Source organism: Hemiscyllium ocellatum, chromosome 7, assembly GCF_020745735.1.
Source record: "Hemiscyllium ocellatum isolate sHemOce1 chromosome 7, sHemOce1.pat.X.cur, whole genome shotgun sequence".
In the NCBI taxonomy this organism is placed as follows: Eukaryota; Metazoa; Chordata; class Chondrichthyes; order Orectolobiformes; family Hemiscylliidae; genus Hemiscyllium; species Hemiscyllium ocellatum.
In genome coordinates this window covers 63396042-63417438 of record NC_083407.1, presented here as the reverse complement: position 1 = coordinate 63417438, position 21397 = coordinate 63396042, and the positions used below count along the sequence as shown (strand labels likewise).

At 57.2% G+C, this 21397-nt stretch overlaps 1 protein-coding gene across 4 annotated transcripts in view; it reads left to right on the top strand.

Annotated features, from left to right (window-relative positions):
* ubr3 (ubiquitin protein ligase E3 component n-recognin 3) overlaps positions 1-21397 on the top strand; it is a 362664-nt gene that overhangs the window by 18179 nt on the left and 323088 nt on the right. For all 4 annotated transcript variants that reach the window (XM_060827270.1, XM_060827272.1, XM_060827271.1 and 1 more), the window contains exon 2: positions 16716-16855. In XM_060827270.1, coding sequence (XP_060683253.1) covers positions 16716-16855 — 140 coding nt within the window. The remainder of the gene's footprint in view (positions 1-16715; positions 16856-21397) is intronic.

Sequence of the window (21397 nt, the reverse complement as noted above, 5' to 3'; positions counted from 1 at the left end):
CGCGCGCCCTCCGTCTCTCTCTCCCTTGCGCGCGCCCTCCGTCTCTCTCTCCCTTGCGCGCGCCCTCCGTCTCTCTCTCCCTTGCGCGCGCCCTCCGTCTCTCTCTCCCTTGCGCGCGCCCTCCGTCTCTCTCTCCCTTGCGCGCGCCCTCCGTCTCTCTCTCCCTTGCGCGCGCCCTCCGTCTCTCTCTCCCTTGCGCGCGCCCTCCGTCTCTCTCTCCCTTGCGCGCGCCCTCCGTCTCTCTCTCCCTTGCGCGCGCCCTCCGTCTCTCTCTCCCTTGCGCGCGCCCTCCGTCTCTCTCTCCCTTGCGCGCGCCCTCCGTCTCTCTCTCCCTTGCGCGCGCCCTCCGTCTCTCTCTCCCTTGCGCGCGCCCTCCGTCTCTCTCTCCCTTGCGCGCGCCCTCCGTCTCTCTCTCCCTTGCGCGCGCCCTCCGTCTCTCTCTCCCTTGCGCGCGCCCTCCGTCTCTCTCTCCCTTGCGCGCGCCCTCCGTCTCTCTCTCCCTTGCGCGCGCCCTCCGTCTCTCTCTCCCTTGCGCGCGCCCTCCGTCTCTCTCTCCCTTGCGCGCGCCCTCCGTCTCTCTCTCCCTTGCGCGCGCCCTCCGTCTCTCTCTCCCTTGCGCGCGCCCTCCGTCTCTCTCTCCCTTGCGCGCGCCCTCCGTCTCTCTCTCCCTTGCGCGCGCCCTCCGTCTCTCTCTCCCTTGCGCGCGCCCTCCGTCTCTCTCTCCCTTGCGCGCCCTCCGTCTCTCTCTCGCGCGCGCCCTCCGTCTCTCTCTCCCTTGCGCGCGCCCTCCGTCTCTCTCTCCCTTGCGCGCGCCCTCCGTCTCTCTCTCCCTTCCCTCTCTCTCCCTTGCGCGCGCCCTCCGTCTCTCTCTCCCTTGCGCGCGCCCTCCGTCTCTCTCTCCCTTGCGCGCGCCCTCCGTCTCTCTCTCCCTTGCGCGCGCCCTCCGTCTCTCTCTCCCTTGCGCGCGCCCTCCGTCTCTCTCTCCCTTCTCTCTCTCCCTTGCGCGCGCCCTCCGTCTCTCTCTCCCTTGCGCGCGCCCTCCGTCTCTCTCTCCCTTGCGCGCGCCCTCCGTCTCTCTCTCCCTTGCGCGCGCCCTCCGTCTCTCTCTCCCTTGCGCGCGCCCTCCGTCTCTCTCTCCCTTGCGCGCGCCCTCCGTCTCTCTCTCCCTTGCGCGCGCCCTCCGTCTCTCTCTCCCTTGCGCGCGCCCTCCGTCTCTCTCTCCCTTGCGCGCGCCCTCCGTCTCTCTCTCCCTTGCGCGCGCCCTCCGTCTCTCTCTCCCTTGCGCGCGCCCTCCGTCTCTCTCTCCCTTGCGCGCGCCCTCCGTCTCTCTCTCCCTTGCGCGCGCCCTCCGTCTCTCTCTCCCTTGCGCGCGCCCTCCGTCTCTCTCTCCCTTGCGCGCGCCCTCCGTCTCTCTCTCCCTTGCGCGCGCCCTCCGTCTCTCTCTCCCTTGCGCGCGCCCTCCGTCTCTCTCTCCCTTGCGCGCGCCCTCCGTCTCTCTCTCCCTTGCGCGCGCCCTCCGTCTCTCTCTCCCTTGCGCGCGCCCTCCGTCTCTCTCTCCCTTGCGCGCGCCCTCCGTCTCTCTCTCCCTTGCGCGCGCCCTCCGTCTCTCTCTCCCTTGCGCGCGCCCTCCGTCTCTCTCTCCCTTGCGCGCGCCCTCCGTCTCTCTCTCCCTTGCGCGCGCCCCCCGTCTCTCTCTCCCTTGCGCGCGCCCTCCGTCTCTCTCTCCCTTGCGCGCGCCCTCCGTCTCTCTCTCCCTTGCGCGCGCCCTCCGTCTCTCTCTCCCTTGCGCGCGCCCTCCGTCTCTCTCTCCCTTGCGCGCGCCCTCCGTCTCTCTCTCGCTCCGTCTCTCGCGCGCGCCCTCCGTCTCTCTCTCCCTCGCGCGCGTCGCGCCTCCGTCTCTCTCTCCCTTGCGCGCGCCCTCCGTCTCTCTCTCCCTCTCGCGCGCGCCCTCCGTCTCTCTCTCTCTCTCGCGCGCGCCCTCCGTCTCTCTCTCTCTCTTGCACGCGCCCTCCGTCTCTCTCTCTCTCTCTCGCGCGCCCTCCCGTCTCTCTCTCTCTCTCTCTCGCGCGCCCTCCGTCTCTCTCTCTCTCTCGCTCTCGCGCGCCCCTCCGTCCTCTCTCTCTCTCTCTCTCGCGCGCCCTCCGTATCTCTCTCTCTCTCGCGCGCGCCCTCCGTCTCTCTCTCTCTCTCTCTCGCGCGCGCCCACCGTCTCTCTCTCTCTCTCGCGCGCGCCCTCCGTCTCTCTCTCTCTCCGCGCGCGCTCTCCATCGTGCTCTCTCTCTCTCTCGCGCGCGCCCTCCGTCTCTCTCTCTCGCTTGCGCGCGCCCTCCGTCTCTCTCTCTCTCTGCGCGCGCCCTCCGTCTCTCTCTCTCGTGCGCGCGCCCTCCGTCTCTCTCTCTCTCTCTCGCGGGCCCTCCCTCTCTCTCTCTCGTGCGCGGGCCCTCCCTCTCTCTCTCTGGTGCGCGCGCCCTCCCTCTCTCTCTCTGGTGCGCGCGCCCTCCCTCTCTCTCTCTGGTGCGCGCGCCCTCCCTCTCTCTCTCTGGTGCGCGCGCCCTCCCTCTCTCTCTCTGGTGCGCGCGCCCTCCCTCTCTCTCTCTCGTGCGCGCGCCCTCCCTCTCTCTCTCTCGTGCGCGCGCCCTCCGTCCCTCTCTCTCTTGGGCGCGCGCCCTCCGTCCGTCTCTCTCTTGGGCGCGCGCGCCCTCCGTCCCTCTCTCTCTTGGGCGCGCGCGCCCTCCGTCCCTCTCTCTTTCGTGCGCGCCCTCCGTCTCTCTCTCTCTCTCTCGCGCGCCCTCCATAGTGCTCTCTCTCTCTCTTGCACGCGCCGTCTCTCTCTCTCTCTCTCTCTCTCTCTCGCGCGCGCGCCCTCCGTCTCTCTCTCTCTTGCGCGCGCGCCCTCCGTCCCTCTCTCTCTCTCTTGCGCGCGCCCTCCGTCTCTCTCTCTCTCTCGCGCGCCCTCCATAGTGCTCTCTCTCTCTCTTGCACGCGCCGTCTCTCTCTCTCTCTCTCTCTCGCGCGCGCCCTCCGTCTCTCTCTCTCTTGCGCGCGCGCCCTCCGTCTCTCTCTCTCGTGCGTGCCCTCCGTCCCTCTCTCTCTCTCGCGCGCCCTCCATAGTGCTCTCTCTCTCTCTCTCGCGCGCGCCCCTCCGTCCCTCTCTCTCTCGCGCGCGCCCTCCGTCCCTCTCTCTCTCGCGCGCGCCCTCCGTCCCTCTCTCTCTCGCGCGCGCCCTCCGTCCCCTCTCTCTCTCTCTCTCTCTTGCGCGCGCCCCTCCGTCTCTCTCTCTCTCTCTCTCTCTCTCTCTCTCTCGCGCGTCCTCCATAGTGCTCTCTCTCTCTCTTGGGCGCGCCCTCCGTCTCTCTCTCTCGTGCGCGCGCCCTCCGTCTCTCTCTCTCTCTCTCTCTCTCTCTCTCTCGCGCGCGCCCCTCCGTCTCTCTCTCTCTCTCTCTCTCTCTCTCTCGCGCGTCCTCCATAGTGCTCTCTCTCTCTCTCTTGGGCGCGCCCTCCGTCCCTCTCTCTCTTGGGCGCGCGCGCCCTCCGTCCCTCTCTCTCTTGGGCGCGCGCGCCCTCCGTCCCTCTCTCTCTTGGGCGCGCGCGCCCTCCGTCCCTCTCTCTCTTGGGCGCGCGCGCCCTCCGTCCCTCTCTCTCTTGGGCGCACGCCCTCCGTCCCTCTCTCTTTCGTGCGCGCCCTCCGTCTCTCTCTCTCTCTCGCGCGCCCTCCATAGTGCTCTCTCTCTCTCTTGCACGCGCCGTCTCTCTCTCTCTCTCTCTCTCTCTCTCTCTCTCTCTCTCTCTCTCTCTCTCTCTCTCTCGCGCGCGCCCTCCGTCCCTCTCTCTCTTGGGCGCGCGCGCCCTCCGTCTCTCTCTCTCTCTCTCGCGCGCGCCCTCCGTCCCTCTCTCTCTTGGGCGCGCGCGCCCTCCGTCCCTCTCTCTCTTGGGCGCGCGCGCCCTCCGTCCCTCTCTCTCTTGGGCGCGCGCGCCCTCCGTCCCTCTCTCTCTTGGGCGCGCGCGCCCTCCGTCCCTCTCTCTCTTGGGCGCGCGCGCCCTCCGTCCCTCTCTCTCTTGGGCGCGCGCGCCCTCCGTCCCTCTCTCTCTTGGGCGCGCGCGCCCTCCGTCCCTCTCTCTCTTGGGCGCGCGCGCCCTCCGACCCTCTCTCTCTTGGGCGCGCGCGCCCTCCGTCCCTCTCTCTCTTGGGCGCGCGCGCCCTCCGTCCCTCTCTCTTTTGGGCGCGCGCGCCCTTCGTCCCTCTCTCTCTTGGGCGCGCGCCCTCCGTCTCTCTCTCTCTCTCGCACGCGCCGTCTCTCTCTCTCTCTCTCTCTCTCTCTCTCTCTCTCTCTCTCTCTCGCGCGCGCCCTCCGTCCCTCTCTCTCTTGGGCGCGCACCCTCCGTCCCTCTCTCTCTTGGGCGCGCGCGCCCTCCGTCCCTCTCTCTCTTGGGCGCGCGCGCCCTCCGTCTCTCTCTCTCTCTCGCACGCGCCCTCCGTCTCTCTCTCTCTCTCTCTCTCTCGCGCGCGCCCTCCGTCTCTCTCTCTCTTGCGCGCGCGCCCTCCGTCCCTCTCTCTCTCGTGCGCGCCCTCCGTCTCTCTCTCTCTCTCGCGCGCCCTCCATAGTGCTCTCTCTCTCTCTTGCACGCGCCGTCTCTCTCTCTCTCTCTCTCTCGCGCGCGCCCTCCGTCTCTCTCTCTCTCGCGCGCGCGCCCTCCGTCTCTCTCTCTCTCGTGCGTGCCCTCCGTCCCTCTCTCTCTCTCTCTTGCGCGCGCCCTCCGTCTATCTCTCTCTCTCGCGCGCCCTCCATAGTGCGCTCTCTCTCTCTCTTGCACGCGCCCTCCGTCCCTCTCTCTCTCGCGCGCGCCCTCCGTCCCTCTCTCTCTCGCGCGCGCCCTCCGTCCCTCTCTCTCTCTCTCTCTCTCTCTCGCGCGCCCTCCGTCTCTCTCTCTCTCTCGCGCGTCCTCCATAGTGCTCTCTCTCTCTCTCGGGCGCGCCCTCCGTCTCTCTCTCTCGTGCGCGCGCCCTCCGTCTCTCTCTCTCGGGCGCGCGCCCTCCGTCTCTCTCTCTCTCTCGGGCGCGCGCCCTCCGTCTCTCTCTCTCTCTCGGGCGCGCGCCCTCCGTCTCTCTCTCTCTCTCGTGCGCGCGCCCTCCGTCTCTCTCTCTCTCTCTCTTGCGCGCGCCCTCCGTCTCTCTCTCTCTCTCTCTTGCGCGCGCCCTCCGTCTCTCTCTCTCTCTCTCTCTTGCGCGCGCCCTCCGTCTCTCTCTCTCTCTCTCTCGCGCGCCCTCCGTCTCTCTCTCTCTCTCTCTCGCGCGCCCTCCGTCTCTCTCTCTCTCTCTCTCGCGCGCCCTCCGTCTCTCTCTCTCTCTCTCTCTCTCGCGCGCCCTCCGTCTCTCTCTCTCTCTCTCTCTCTCGCGCGCCCTCCGTCTCTCTCTCTCTCTCTCGCGCGCCCTCCGTCTCTCTCTCTCTCTCTCGCGCGCGCGCCCTCCGTCCCTCTCTCTCTCTCTCTCTCGCGCGCCCTCCATAGTGCTCTCTCTCTCTCTATCGCGCGCCCTCCGTCTCTCTCTCTCTCTTGCGCGCCCTCCGTCTCTCTCTCTCTTGCGCGCCCTCCGTCTCTCTCTCTCTTGCGCGCCCTCCGTCTCTCTCTCTCTCTCTCGCGCGCCCTCCGTCCCTCTCTCTCTCTCTCGCGCGCCCTCCATAGTGCTCTCTCTCTCTCTATCGCGCGCCCTCCGTCTCTCTCTCTCTCTCGCGCGCCCTCCATAGTGCTCTCTCTCTCTCTCGTGCGCGCGCCCTCCGTCTCTCTCTCTCGTGCGCGCGCCCTCCGTCTCTCTCTCTCGTGCGCGCGCCCTCCGTCTCTCTCTCTCTCTCTTGCGCGCGCCCTCCGTCTCTCTCTCTCTCTCTCGCGCGCCCTCCGTCCCTCTCTCTCTCTCTCTCGCGCGCCCTCCATAGTGCTCTCTCTCTCTCTATCGCGCGCCCTCCGTCTCTCTCTCTTGCGCGCCCTCCGTCTCTCTCTCTCTTGCGCGCCCTCCGTCTCTCTCTCTCTCTTGCGCGCCCTCCGTCTCTCTCTCTCTCTCTCGTGCGCGCGCCCTCCGTCTCTCTCTCTCTCTCTCGTGCGCGCGCCCTCCGTCTCTCTCTCTCTCTCTCGCTCGTGCGCGCGCCCTCCGTCTCTCTCTCTCTCTCTCTCTCTCGTGCGCGCGCCCTCCGTCTCTCTCTCTCTCTCTCTCGTGCGCGCGCCCTCCGTCTCTCTCTCTCTCTCGTGCGCGCGCCCTCCGTCTCTCTCTCTCTCTCTCTCGCGCGCGCCCTCCGTCTCTCTCTCTCTCTCTCGCGCGCGCCCTCCGTCTCTCTCTCTCTGTCTCTCGCACGCGCCCTCCGTCTCTCTCTCTCTCTTGCGCGCGCCCTCCGTCTCTCTCTCTCTTGCGCGCGCCCTCCGTCTCTCTCTCTCTCTCTCTTGCACGCGCCCGTCTCTCTCTCTCTCTCTCTCTCTCTCTCGTGCGCGCGCCCTCCGTCTCTCTCTCTCTCTTGCGCGCGCCCTCCGTCTCTCTCTCTCTTGCGCGCGCCCTCCGTCTCTCTCTCTCTTGCGCGCGCCCTCCGTCTCTCTCTCTCTCTCTTGCGCGCGCCCTCCGTCTCTCTCTCTCTTGCGCGCGCCCTCCGTCTCTCTCTCTCTCTCTTGCGCGCGCCCTCCGTCTCTCTCTCTCTCTCTTGCACGCGCCCGTCTCTCTCTCTCTCTCTCTCTCGTGCGCGCGCCCTCCGTCTCTCTCTCTCGCGCGCGCCCTCCGTCTCTCTCTCTCTCTCTTGCGCGCGCCCTCCGTCTCTCTCTCTCTCTCTTGCACGCGCCCGTCTCTCTCTCTCTCTCTCTCTCTCGTGCGCGCGCCCTCCGTCACTCTCTCTCTCTTGCGCGCGCCCTCCGTCTCTCTCTCTCTTGCGCGCGCCCTCCGTCTCTCTCTCCCTCTCTTGCGCGCGCCCTCCGTCTCTCTCTCTCTCTCTCGCGCGCGCCCTCCGTCTCTCTCTCTCTCGCGCGCGCCCTCCGTCTCTCTCTCTCTCTCTCGCGCGCCCTCCATAGTGCTCTCTCTCTCTCTCGCGCGCGCCCTCCGTCTCTCTCTCTCGTGCGCGCCCTCCGTCCCTCTCTCTCTTGGGCGCGCGCGCCCTCCGTCCCTCTCTCTCTTGGGCGCGCGCGCCCTCCGTCCCTCTCTCTCTTGGGCGCGCGCGCCCTCCGTCCCTCTCTCTCTTGGGCGCGCGCGCCCTCCGTCCCTCTCTCTCTTGGGCGCGCGCGCCCTCCGTCCCTCTCTCTCTTGGGCGCGCGCCCTCCGTCCCTCTCTCTCTTGGGCGCGCGCCCTCCGTCCCTCTCTTGCGCGCGCGCCCTCCCTCTCTCTCTTGCGCGCGCGCCCTCCGTCCCTCTCTCTCTTGCGCGCGCGCCCTCCGTCCCTCTCTCTCTTGCGCGCGCGCCCTCCGTCCCTCTCTCTCTTGCGCGCGCGCCCTCCGTCTCTCTCTCGTGCGCGCCCTCCGTCCCTCTCTCTCTCTCTTGCGCGCGCGCCCTCCGTCCCTCTCTCTCTTGCGCGCGCGCCCTCCGTCCCTCTCTTGCGCGCGCGCCCTCCCTCTCTCTCTTGCGCGCGCGCCCTCCGTCCCTCTCTCTCTTGCGCGCGCGCCCTCCGTCCCTCTCTCTCTTGCGCGCGCGCCCTCCGTCCCTCTCTCTCTTGCGCGCGCGCCCTCCGTCTCTCTCTCTCGCGCGCCCTCCGTCCCTCTCTCTCTCTCTTGCGCGCGCGCCCTCCGTCCCTCTCTCTCTTGCGCGCGCGCCCTCCGTCCCTCTCTCTCTTGCGCGCGCGCCCTCCGTCCCTCTCTCTTTCGTGCGCGCCCTCTGTCTCTCTCTCTCTCTCTCGCGCGCCCTCCATAGTGCTCTCTCTCTCTCTTGCACGCGCCGTCTCTCTCTCTCTCTCTCTCTCTCTCTCTCTCTCGCGCGCGCCCTCCGTCTCTCTCTCTCTTGCGCGCGCGCCCTCCGTCCCTCTCTCTCTCGTGCGCGCCCTCCGTCTCTCTCTCTCTCTCGCGCGCCCTCCATAGTGCTCTCTCTCTCTCTTGCACGCGCCGTCTCTCTCTCTCTCTCTCTCTCGCGCGCGCGCCCTCCGTCTCTCTCTCTCGTGCGCGCCCTCCGTCCCTCTCTCTCTCTCTTGCGCGCGCGCCCTCCGTCTCTCTCTCTCTTGCGCGCGCGCCCCCCGTCTCTCTCTCTCTTGCGCGCGCGCCCTCCGTCCCTCTCTCTCTTGGGCGCGCGCGCCCTCCGTCCCTCTCTATCTTGGGCGCGCGCGCCCTCCGTCCCTCTCTCTCTTGGGCGCGCGCGCCCTCCGTCCCTCTCTCTCTTGCGCGCGCGCCCTCCGTCCCTCTCTCTCTTGCGCGCGCGCGCCCTCCGTCCCTCTCTCTTTCGTGCGCGCCTTCCGTCTCTCTCTCTCTCTCTCGCGCGCCCTCCATAGTGCTCTCTCTCTCTCTTGCACGCGCCGTCTCTCTCTCTCTCTCTCTCGCGCGCGCCCTCCGTCTCTCTCTGTCTTGCGCGCGCGCCCTCCGTCTCTCTCTCTCGTGCGCGCCCTCCGTCCCTCTCTCTCTTGGGCGCGCGCGCCCTCCGTCCCTCTCTCTCTTGGGCGCGCGCGCCCTCCGTCCCTCTCTCTCTTGGGCGCGCGCGCCCTCCGTCCCTCTCTCTCTTGGGCGCGCGCGCCCTCCGTCCCTCTCTCTCTTGGGCGCGCGCGCCCTCCGTCCCTCTCTCTCTTGGGCGCGCGCGCCCTCCGTCCCTCTCTCTCTTGGGCGCGCGCGCCCTCCGTCCCTCTCTCTCTTGGGCGCGCGCGCCCTCCGTCCCTCTCTCTCTTGGGCGCGCGCGCCCTCCGTCCCTCTCTCTCTTGGGCGCGCGCGCCCTCCGTCCCTCTCTCTCTTGGGCGCGCGCGCCCTCCGTCCCTCTCTCTCTCTCGCGCGCCCTCCGTCCCTCTCTCTCTCGCGCGCCCACTCCGTCCCTCTCTCTCTTGGGCGCGCGCGCCCTCCGTCCCTCTCTCTCTTGGGCGCGCGCCCTCCGTCCCTCTCTCTCTTGGGGGCGCGCGCCCTCCGTCCCTCTCTCTCTTGGGGGCGCGCGCCCTCCGTCCTCTCTCTCTTGGGGGCGCGCGCCCTCCGTCTCTCTCTCCCTCTCTCTCTCTCTCTGGGCCGCGCGCGCCCTCCGTCCTCTCTCTCTTGCGCGCGCCCTCCGTCCCTCTCTCTCTCATGCGCGCCCTCCGTCTCTCTCGCTCTCTCTCGCGCGCCCTCCATAGTGCTCTCTCTCTCTCGTGCGCGCGCCCTCCGTCTCTCTCTCTCTCTCGTGCGCGCGCCCTCCGTCTCTCTCTCTCTCTCTCGCGCGCCCCCCCGTCTCTCTCTCTCGTGCGCGCGCCCTCCGTCTCTCTCTCTCGTGCGCGCGCCCTCCGTCTCTCTCTCTCGTGCGCGCGCCCTCCGTCTCTCTCTCTCGTGCGCGCGCCCTCCGTCTCTCTCTCTCGTGCGCGCGCCCTCCGTCTCTCTCTCTCGTGCGCGCGCCCTCCGTCTCTGTCTCTCGTGCGCGCGCCCTCCGTCTCTCTCTCTCGTGCGCGCGCCCTCCGTCTCTCTCTCTCTCTCTCTCGTGCGCGCGCCCTCCGTCTCTCTCTCTCTCTCTCTCGTGCGCGCGCCCTCCGTCTCTCTCTCTCTCTCTCGTGCGCGCGCCCTCCGTCTCTCTCTCTCTCTCTCTCTCTCGTGCGCGCGCCCTCCGTCTCTCTCTCTCTTGGGCGCGCGCCCTCCGTCCCTCTCTCTCTTGGGCGCGCGCGCCCTCCGTCCCTCTCTCTCTTGGGCGCGCGCCCTCCGTCCCTCTCTCTCTCATGCGCGCCCTCCGTCTCTCTCTCTCTCTCGCGCGCCCTCCATAGTGCTCTCTCTCTCTCGTGCGCGCGCCCTCCGTCTCTCTCTCTCTCTCGTGCGCGCGCCCTCCGTCTCTCTCTCTCTCTCGTGCGCGCGCCCTCCGTCTCTCTCTCTCTCTCGTGCGCGCGCCCTCCGTCTCTCTCTCTCTCTCTTGCGCGCGCCCTCCGTCTCTCTCTCTCTCTCTCTTGCGCGCGCCCTCCGTCTCTCTCTCTCTCTCTCTCGCGCGCCCTCCGTCTCTCTCTCTCTCTCGCGCGCCCTCCGTCCCTCTCTCTCTCTCGCGCGCCCCTCCGTCTCTCTCTCTCTTGCGCGCCCTCCGTCTCTCTCTCTCTCTCTCGCGCGCCCTCCGTCCCTCTCTCTCTCTCTCGCGCGCCCTCCATAGTGCTCTCTCTCTCTCTATCGCGCGCCCTCCGTCTCTCTCTCTCTCTCTCTCGTGCGCGCGCCCTCCGTCTCTCTCTCTCGTGCGCGCGCCCTCCGTCTCTCTCTCTCGTGCGCGCGCCCTCCGTCTCTCTCTCTCGTGCGCGCGCCCTCCGTCTCTCTCTCTCGTGCGCGCGCCCTCCGTCTCTCTCTCTCTCTCTCTCGCGCGCCCTCCGTCCCTCTCTCTCTCTCTCGCGCGCCCTCCATAGTGCTCTCTCTCTCTCTATCGCGCGCCCTCCGTCTCTCTCTCTCTCTCTCGTGCGCGCGCCCTCCGTCTCTCTCTCTCTCTCTCTCGTGCGCGCGCCCTCCGTCTCTCTCTCTCTCTCTCGTGCGCGCGCCCTCCGTCTCTCTCTCTCTCTCTCTCTCTCTCGTGCGCGCGCCCTCCGTCTCTCTCTCTCTCGCGCGCGCCCTCCGTCTCTCTCTCTCTCTCTTGCACGCGCCCGTCTCTCTCTCTCTCTCTCTCTCTCTCTCTCGTGCGCGCGCCCTCCGTCTCTCTCTCTCTCTTGCGCGCGCCCTCCGTGTCTCTCTCTCTCTCTCTCTCTCGCGCGCCCTCCGTCTCTCTCTCTCTCTCTCGCGCGCCCTCCGTCCCTCTCTCTCTCTCTCGCGCGCCCTCCATAGTGCTCTCTCTCTCTCTATCGCGCGCCCTCCGTCTCTCTCTCTCTCTTGCGCGCCCTCCGTCTCTCTCTCTCTCTCTCGTGCGCGCGCCCTCCGTCTCTCTCTCTCTCTCTCTCGTGCGCGCGCCCTCCGTCTCTCTCTCTCTCTCTCGTGCGCGCGCCCTCCGTCTCTCTCTCTCTCTCTCTCTCTCTCGTGCGCGCGCCCTCCGTCTCTCTCTCTCTCTCGCGCGCGCCCTCCGTCTCTCTCTCTCTCTCTTGCACGCGCCCGTCTCTCTCTCTCTCTCTCTCTCTCTCTCTCGTGCGCGCGCCCTCCGTCTCTCTCTCTCTCGTGCGCGCGCCCTCCGTCTCTCTCTCTCTCTCTTGCGCGCGCCCTCCGTCTCTCTCTCTCTCTCTTGCACGCGCCCGTCTCTCTCTCTCTCTCTCTCTCGTGCGCGCGCCCTCCGTCTCTCTCTCTCTCTTGCGCGCGCCCTCCGTCTCTCTCTCTCTTGCGCGCGCCCTCCGTCTCTCTCTCTCTCTTGCGCGCGCCCTCCGTCTCTCTCTCTCTCTCTTGCGCGCGCCCTCCGTCTCTCTCTCTCTTGCGCGCGCCCTCCGTCTCTCTCTCTCTCTCTCTTGCGCGCGCCCTCCGTCTCTCTCTCTCTCTTGCGCGCGCCCTCCGTCTCTCTCTTGCGCGCCCTCCGTCTCTCTCTCTCTCTTGCGCGCGCCCTCCGTCTCTCTCTCTCTCTCTTGCGCGCGCCCTCCGTCTCTCTCTCTCTCTTGCGCGCGCCCTCCGTCTCTCTCTCTTGCGCGCCCTCCGTGTCTCTCTCTCTCTCTTGCGCGCGCGCCCTCCGTCTCTCTCTCTCTTGCGCGCGCGCCCTCCGTCTCTCTCTCTCTCTCGCGCGCCCTCTGTCTCTCTCTCTCTCGCTCGCGCGCCCTCCGTCTCTCTCTCTCTCTCTTGTGCGCGCGCCCTCCGTCCCTCTCTCTCTTGTGCGCGCGCCCTCCGTCCCTCTCTCTCTTGTGCGCGCGCCCTCCGTCCCTCTCTCTCTTGCGCGCGCGCCCTCCGTCCCTCTCTCTCTCTCGCGCGCGCGTGTGCCCTCCGTCTCTCTCTCGCTCGTGCGCGCCCTCCCTCCGTGTGTGTCTCTCTCTCGCCCATGCCCGCCCTCCAGCTCTCTCTCGTGTGCGCGCGGGCCCCCTTCGTCCCTCTCGCGCGCGCCCGCCCTCCGGCTCTCTCTCTCTCTTATGTACGCTTCCCCAGTCCCCCTCTCTCGCGCATGCACGCTCCCCCCTGTCGCGCTCGCTCGCGCGCCCCGTCCACCTCGCGCGTGTGCCGCCCCCTTCGTCTCTCTCGCGCGTGCACACTCTCCCCCCGTCCCCCCTCTCGCGTGTGCGCTCCCCCCGTCCCCCTCTCTCTCGCGCGCTGCCCCCCCCGTCCCCCTCCCTCTCGCGCCCCCCCCCATCCTCCTCTCTCTCTCGCGCGTCCCCCCGTCCCTCTCTCTCTCGCGCGCGCCCTCACCCCGTCCCCCTCACGTGCGCGCGCCCTCCACCCCGTCTGTCTCGCGCGCCTCTCTCTTTCTCTCTCGCGCCCTCCTGCTCTCTGTCGGGTGTGCGCGCCCTCCGGCTCTCTCTCTCACGCCCTCTGGCTCTCTCGCTCGCGCGCGTGACTGCCCTCCAACTCTCCCTCTCGCGACCCCTGCCCCTCGCCCGCGTGCGTCACCCGTCCCTCGCCCGCGCGTCCCCTGTATGGGGTCATCCATTTGCTACATAATGTGACATTTCTTCCCTGTGGATAGTAGATTTGTGGATTTCCTTAGTGCAGACAGCTGTCAAGGCTGAATGTGTCTCGGAATGTATTCAAATCTGAGACATTTTTATCATGATGGGAAATGAAGGTTATGGGGAACTGGCAGGAAAATGGAGTTGAAGATTATTAGATGTGCCATGATATTGAATGGTAGCGTAGACCTGATGGCCTACTTCTGCTCTTAGATTCATGGTCTAGCAGGAGATACTTTTTGGTGACCTATAATCGTCCTTGCAAACCATGCACCATCCTGACTGGGATCTCTACTGCTGTTCTTTCACTGTCGCTGGGCCACAATTCCCTGTCGAACAGTACCATAAGTGTACAAGATGGATTATTGTGGTTCACTTTTGGATAGGCTAACAAATGCTGGCCTTACCTGATACTCTACTCGCATTCCAGAACGGTCATAGATATGTACAGCACGGAAACTGATTCTTCGGTTCAACTCATCTATAACAATCGGTTTTCCTAAACTAATTTAGTCCCATTTGCCAGCACTTAACCCACATGCCTCTAAACCCTTCCTATTCATATACTCATTCAGGTGCCTTTCAAATGTTATAATTGTGTCAGCCTCCACCATTTCCTCTGCAAGCTCATTCCATACATTCCCCACCCTCTGTGTGAAAATGTTACACCTTAAATTGTTTCCCTCGGTCACCCTAAACTTATGCCCTCTAGTTCTGGATGCCCCATGGAAAAGACTTTGTCTATTTACCCTATCTTGCCTCTTATAATTTTATGAACCTCTATAAGGTCACCCGTCAACCTCTGACGCTCCAGGGAAAACAAACCCAGCCTGTTTTGGTTCTCCCTATAGCTCAAATCCTCCAACCCTGGCAACATTGTTGTAAATCTTTCCTGAAACCTTTCAAGTTTCACAACATCCTTCTGATAGGAGGGAGATCAGAAATGCATGCAATATTCTAAATGTGGCCGAACCAATATCCTGTACAGCTGCAACATGACCTCCCAATTCTTATACTCAGTACTCTGACTAATAAAGAAAAGCATACCAAATGCCGCCTTCACGATCCTATCTACCTGCGACTCCACTTTCAAGGAGCTATGAACCTTCACTCCAAGGTCTCTTTGTTCAGCAACACTCCTCAGGACCTTACCATGAAGTGTACAAGTTCTGCCCTGATTTGCCTTTCCAAAATGCAGCACCTTGCATTTATCCGAATTAAACTCCATCTGCCACTCCTCAACCCGTTGGCCCATTTGATCAAGATCCTATTGTACTCCAAGACAACTTTCTTTGCTGTCCCCTACAGCTCCAATTTTGAAAGTTGTTTTGTGCCTGAAGATTAAGTGAAGGGTTCTTGTTTGATTTTTATTGGACAACAAAGTAAAACATTGCTGAAAAGGGACAAGAAGCCAAAGGTTTTTGTCAAAGGTTTTTATCTTTCACTTGTCAGGACTGGGGTGCAAAAAACCAAGTTGAACTAAAAAACACTAATGTATGCATTGTCGAAGGGGGTGCCGATTAGTTGGGGCATAATTGATTTCATGATGCAGCAGATACAGTAACTGTCAATCTCACTTCTCAGATCAAGATCGTAGACTCTCTGATTTGTCAGGGTATTGTTATTAAAAGTTTTATTTACAATTTATGAATGTTAATTAATTTTTGCATCCATAACAGGATCCTTTGTGTTAACATCAATGTAGCTTCTGATGTGTATGAATGCATCACACTTATGCTCCACTGATGTTAAATCAGTTTCCGGCGTAATTCTTAGTGCAGTATGGATCATTTAATAAATTTTGTTCAGTAGCAGAATTAGATCGAATGTTGGCCATAGTCTTCTGAGGCTTCCAAGCATAGTTGTGTATTATTGGCATACGGCAAGTGTTCAACAGAATGAGTTTGATACAGTCTACCAATCATTGGGATGTATGTTGTACATACTTGGCACCTCATGGCACTGAATTTCACATGATGTGCATTTTTATGGTAGACAAAATGCCTTTTTGTGCCTGTTGAACACCAAAAACTGTTCATTAGCCCGTTGTGGCTGGACTTGATCTTTTCAAGTGCTATCTAATTAGCTAGCTTTTTCTGTTCTTTTCCCTGATTATGCAGACTTTAATTTTCATTATACATAAAATTCTCATATGAAAGTTACTGTTGTATGTTTAAAAAAAAATCTAGTCGTCTTCTGGTTCTTTTGTCAACTACCAGATATTTGTCTTGCAGGTATGAAACACTTGCCAATGGAAATAGTTTATCTTTATTTACTGTATCCTATTCATAAATCTAATGATTAAAAACAACCCAGATTTTCTAGTCTTTTTATACAGTTAAAGTTTCACATTTGTTCCATCATTCTAGTAAATCTCTTGTTCTCTACAAGGCCCTCAAGTCCGAAAGAGGTTCCAATGAATTCACACTGCTATTGCACTCCTCACTATTTATCATATATCCAAGTTTTGTGACTTTTGTAGACTTTGAAATCGTACCCCAAGTTTATTAATTTGTTAAGCAATGAGATGTCTTAATACCAATACAGTGTTAGTGGTATGATATATTTCTCTCCAACCTTAAAAGCCACATTCACCACTGCATTGTTCTGTGCATGTGCTGCCTCTTCCCCCTATAATCCCTATAGATTTGAATTTTCCTAACTAGTCCATATGCAGTTTGCATATTCATTTATGCTAATTTATTTGTATTGAACATTAAATGATGTTACTGCCACACTACTGATGGTATTTAATAGCTCTGATACTGAAAGATATTTGCAACTATTGGAAGAAATTGTTGACTGTGGCGGTATCAAATGGGATCCTGTAATCTGTTTAAACTGGGTGATCAATTTCATTCCAGAAATTGATTATGCTAGATTTGGGTGTAATGAGGTTCTACGGTGATAACCGGAGAAGGGCTTGGTTACAAAAGGAAGGTCTGATATGACAGTGATGTGTATAGGTATAACATTTTGAGAATGGTCTGTGGGCACTAAAGGGCTCAAGATTTAGAAATATTGGGCAGTACCAAGGAACTGGTTGCAATAGAAAGCATACATTGGTTGAGGAATGTTGGATTCATGTGGTAGTTAAAATCCTGGCCTTTTTTCTGTGAATCTGGATGTCCCCAAAGAATACAAATCTCTAGTGAATATAGGTCCAGAGGGGAGGTGATGGCCTATTATTGTTAGACTATTAATCCAGAGATCCAGATAATGTTCTGAGGACCCAGGTTTGAATCCTGCTACGGCAGACGATGAATTCAATAAATATCTAGAGTTGAGAATCTAACCATGACTGGGAATCCACTGCCCATTGTCGGGGAAAAACCCATCTGGTTCACTAATGCCCTTTTAGAGAAGGAAATCTGTTGTCCTCACCTGGTTTGGCCTATTTGTGACTCCAGACCCACAGCAGTATGGTTGACTCTTAACTGCCCTCTGAAATGTCTAGCAAGCCACTCAGTTGGGTCACTTGCTATGAAGTCTCCTCAAGGGCAACTTGGGACAGGTGGTAAATGCTGACCAGTCAGAGGTGCCTGTGTCCTATGAGTGAATAAAACAAAATGTAAACATTAATGTACCAGAATTGTAAATATAAACCTTTTGAAATGGAAATCTTGTCCAGATAAGAGGATCAAATTTTGTGAAATGAAATACTTTGCCAATCAAAATTTGGCATTAGTCACTTCCAAAGTAAAGTTTGTCAGTCAGGTGTAGAGGAGATGTATGTGAACTTTGCCCCAGTAATTGCCTGTCCATCCCAGTTTCGGATGAGTAGCTCCATTAGATGGAGTGTCAGTTTTTCCTTCCTCTAGAGAATATAATATCCTTTTTGTGAGTTATGTAAGAGTGCCATATTCTGGACAATTCTTGACTACAGGCCTGTGTTCTAGCAATTAGTTTAAAACTGCCATATTTCTTAAGAGACGAGCTTTTATTTATTGATGACTGCTCCAGAAATAAATAAAGACTTGAGATATTAATTCCGAGTATCTGAGAAATTTTCATATAGACATGTGTTTATATGCCTTGTGCACTTATCCATAAAGTAATAACATTTTACAAATTCTTGTAGGTTTTGTAAAAGGCATCGGTTTGCAACAAGTTCAAATATTCCTTCTGTTCCTAATGAACTGATGATGATGCCAGAACATATCCTCCCTCGCGTTATCCTTCATCTTATTCAGCATTTACGGGACGGCTATAATGAACCAGGTATGACCACTGTTGTTTTTAAATCTATGACTATCTATTTTGCACTCCGGTTTAAAGTGAAGAGTTGGTTGTACTATAGTCACCTGGTTTTAATGGGTTGCAAACTAGGGAAGTAAGGGTAAAAATTGCAGAGGCTCTGGTTGTGGTGCTCCAAACTCAAATATAAGTGTGGTGTCAGAGGACCGGCAATTACAAATACTGTATTCAATGAGGCAATTAGCCTATTATTAGTAGCGAAGAAGCTTTTAAGGATTTTAATCTGTGACAAAATTAACTGTTAAGCAATTAAAGAGTAATAAATGAAAATTAGCATGGATTTGTTAAAGATGAATTGAGGTTGACTAATTTAGTTGAATTACTTGAAGTAATGGGGAGAGTTGATATGGTGGTGCAATTGAAAAGTATGTGGATTTTGAAACAGCACCTGATGTTGTTCGACAATAGACAGTGAAAACAAAGGGCACTGGTAGCACACACAAAGTTGGCTGAGAGACAGAAAGCAGAGAGTAGTGGTGACTGGATGTTTTTTTAGATTAGGAGTGATAGAGTTGAGCATAGGGTTGAAATAAGAATTGCAGTTTTTTTGTGAAGTGAATGATTTGTTTATGCAATGCATAATTTCAAAGTTTTAAAATTCTCTAAAGTAAAGTAAGGGGAAGAATGGGCTTCTCGATTCACATTCCACAGCATTATACCTGTCACTATCTCAACACAACCTCAATACACTCTCACCATTTATTTGGAAGGAGGAGAGCAGGCCAAGGGTATTGGATCCCATAATTGTAACCATTTTTAAGAAAAGAGATTTGTCTCTTTTTTTTTCCACTGGAAGTGTGTTGCTGTCAAGGCTGGTATTTATTGTCCACCCCTAATTGCCCTTGACTGACTAGCTTACTGGAGTATTTCAGAGGGCAATTCAGAGTTAACTGAGCTTAGAGTTGCTTGAAGGCTAGATCAAGGAACTGCAGTAGATTTCCCTCACTAAAGGACATTTGTGAACCATCTGGATTTTGATTGCAATTGAAAGTTTCATTGTCATCATTACTGAGACTAGCTTTCAATTCTAGATTTTATTCATTCAGTTTAAATGCTATCTGCAAAATGTTAGCCTGGACTAGTAATCCAAAGGCCCCGTGATATTGGCACTGTCCTGGCCTCTTCTTTTAAGATTGATTTCAGTAACAAGAGGGCTGTATTTGTGTCGTCTGCCACATTGCAGGTCATTGTAAAGATTGTCTTTATCTGCCTCCTCCCAGTGGCTGAAGAGCCCTCCCAGAGCCACGATGTGGATTCCACCTGTCAAGAGATACAGTGGACATCATCTTCACAGATCCATAGTGAGCCACTCGCCAATGTAGATCAATTCCCATACTTATGGAGCCTCTTCATAGCAAAGGCCAGCATCAACAAAACACAGTATTTCTTTAGTTTGTGTCTTCAGTTGTTTTGAGGAAAGGTGTGTTTGGTGGTAAAGACCTTGAATCTGACCACAAGCTAATGATTTACAAGCCCGAAGTTTCCCAGTCCTCCTGAATGACTAAGTTTCCCGCACAATGCACAATACAACCTGAAACCCATTAGGAAATAAAAGTAGCTCTGCCTCTGCAAAATCATGCAAATCCACTAGCTGGATAAGTGCTCCAATAGAAGCATCGCCTCTCAGGTCAACATCCAATCATCAAAACACGTTGGATAGGCAACATTTACATGCCTGGCAAGTGACTTGTAAAACAAGTTCTCTACTCTGAGCTCCATCACAGCCAGCAGGCCAAGTTGGCAGAGAAAATTCAAGTGTATGGAGTCATAGAGATGTACAACACGGAAACAAACCCTTCATTCCGACCCGTTCATGCCGACCAGATATCCCAACCCCATCTAGTCCCACCTGCCAGCAACCGCCCCATATCCCTCCAAACCCTTCCTATTCATATACCCATCCACGTGCCTCTTAAATGTTGCAATTGTACCAGCCTCCACCACTTTCTCTGGCAGCTCATTCCATATACATACCACCCTGAAAAAGTTGAAGAAGTTGCCCCTTAGATCTCTTTTATCTTTCCCCTCTCACCCTAAACCTATGCCCTCTAGTTCTGGACTCACCGACCCCAGGGAAAAGACTTTGCCTATTTACCCTACCCATGCCCCTCATAATTTTGTGAACCTCTAAAAGGTCACCTCTCAGCCTCCGACGCTCCAGGGAAAACAGCCCCAGCCTGTTCAGCCTCTCCCTATAGTTCAAATCCTCCAACCCTGGCAACATCCTTGTAAATCTTTTCTGAACCCTTTCAAGTTTCACAACATCTTTCAAATAGGAAGGAGACCAGAATTGCATGCAATATTCCAACAATAGCCTAACCAATGTCCTGTACAGCCTCAACATGACGTCCCAACTCCTGTAATCAATACTCTGACCAATAAAGGAAAGCATACGAAATGCCTTCTTCACTTTCCTATCTACCTGCGATTCTACTTTCAAGGAGCTATGAACCTGCACTCCAAGGTCTCTGTTCAGCAGCACTCCCTGGGACCTTACCATTAAGTGTATAAGTCTTGCTAAGATTTGCTTTCCTAAAATGCAGCACCTCTCATTTATCTGAATTAAACTCCAACTGCCACTTCTTAGCCCGTTGGCCCATCTGGTCAAGATCCTGTTGTAATCTGAGGTATCCCTCTTCACTGTTCACTATACCTCCAATTTTGGTATAATCTGCAAACTTACTAACTATATCTCTTATGCTCACATCCAAATAATTTATGTAAATAACAAAAAGGAGAGGACACAGCACCGATCCTTGTGGCACTCTACTGATCACAGGCCTCCAGTCTGAAAAACAACCCTCCACCACCACCCTCTGTCTTCTACCTTTTGAGCCAGTTCTGTATCCAAATGGCTGGTTCTCCCTGTATTCCTTGAGATCTAACCTTGCTAATCAGTCTTCCATGGGGAGCCTTGTCGAACGCCTTACTGAAGTCCATATAGATCATATCTATCGCTCTGCCCTCCTCAATCCTCATTGTTACTTCCTCAAAGAACTCAATCAAGTTTGTGAGACGTGGTTTCCCACGCACAAAGCCATGTTGACTATCCCTAATCAGTCGTTGCCTTTCCAAATGCATGTCCATCCTGTCCCTCAGGATTCCCTCCAACAACTTGCCCACCACTGAGGTCAGGCTCACTGGTCTATAGTTCCCTGGCTTCTTAAACAGTTGCACCATATTTGCCAACCTTCAGTCTTCCGGCAGCTTACCTGTGACTATCGATGATACAAATATCTCAGCAAGAGGCCCAGCAATTGCTTCTCTAGCTTCCCACAGAGTTCTCGGGTGCACCTGATCAGGTCCTGGGGATTTATCCATCTTTACCCGTTTCAAGACACCCAGCACTTCCTTCTCTGTAATCTGGACATTTTGCAAGATGTCACCATCTGTTTCCCTATAGTCTATATCTTCCATATCCTTTTCCACAGTAAATACTGATGCAAAATACTCATTTAGTATCTCTCCCATTTTCTGCGGTTGCACACAAAGGCAGCCTTGCTCATCTTTGAGGGGCCCTATTCTCTCCCTAGATACCCTTTTGTCCTTTATTGAATTTGTAAAAACCCTTTGAATTCTCCTTAATTCTATTTGCTAAAGCTATCTCATGTCTCCTTTTTGCCCTCCTGAGTTCCCTTTTAAGTATACTCCTAATTCCTTTATACTCTTCTAAGGATTCATTTGTTCTATCCTATTTATATCTTATGTATGCTTCCTTCTTTTTCTTAACCAAACCCTCAGTTTCTTTAATCCAACATTCCCTATACCTACCAGACTTTCCTTTCACCACAGACTAATACTCTGGGACACTGATTGCAATCAGCTGGTTTACCATATAAAGCTAGTTTCTAATGGTGCTGTGAAATTACTATTAATTGTCATAAAATCCCTTCTGGTTCTTTAATGAAGGAGATCTGCCATCCTTACCTAGTCTGGTCTTGGTATAACTCCAGATTTTACATCAACATTGTTCACTGTTTGCTACTGCCTGAAATACCATTGCCAGTGATATTCACGTCCCTTGAAAGAATAAAGCAGAGGGGGTAGAAGAGAAGAAATGGACTGGAATTCAGTGATCTGCTTTGTGTTGTCCAAGGTAGAATATTTTGAAAAGTGGTTTTGTCACTCGTTTATTTTTGTTTTTAATGTTTTTTTTGAAAATAAGAAAGAGTGAAGTCACTTTGATTTCTGAGCCTGTTCCACCATTAAACATAACTGTGGCTGCTCTTTTGCCTCAAATGCATCTATTCTGTACTATCTCCATATTTCTTGTTTGGTGTCTAGAAATCTCTTTGTCTCTTATTTGAATATACTTGACAACTGTGTATCCATGCCCTCTGAAGTATATGTGGGCTGAGAACTGTTGAGGAAAAAAGCTTCAGGGCTAACTTAGAATTTTTTCAACAATATATGAATATAATGATTTTATATGAATGTTGTTTCTCTTAATTGCTGAAGATGTTCACAATGTCCTGGAAGAATTTCCACACAGTAGTAAATACTAAG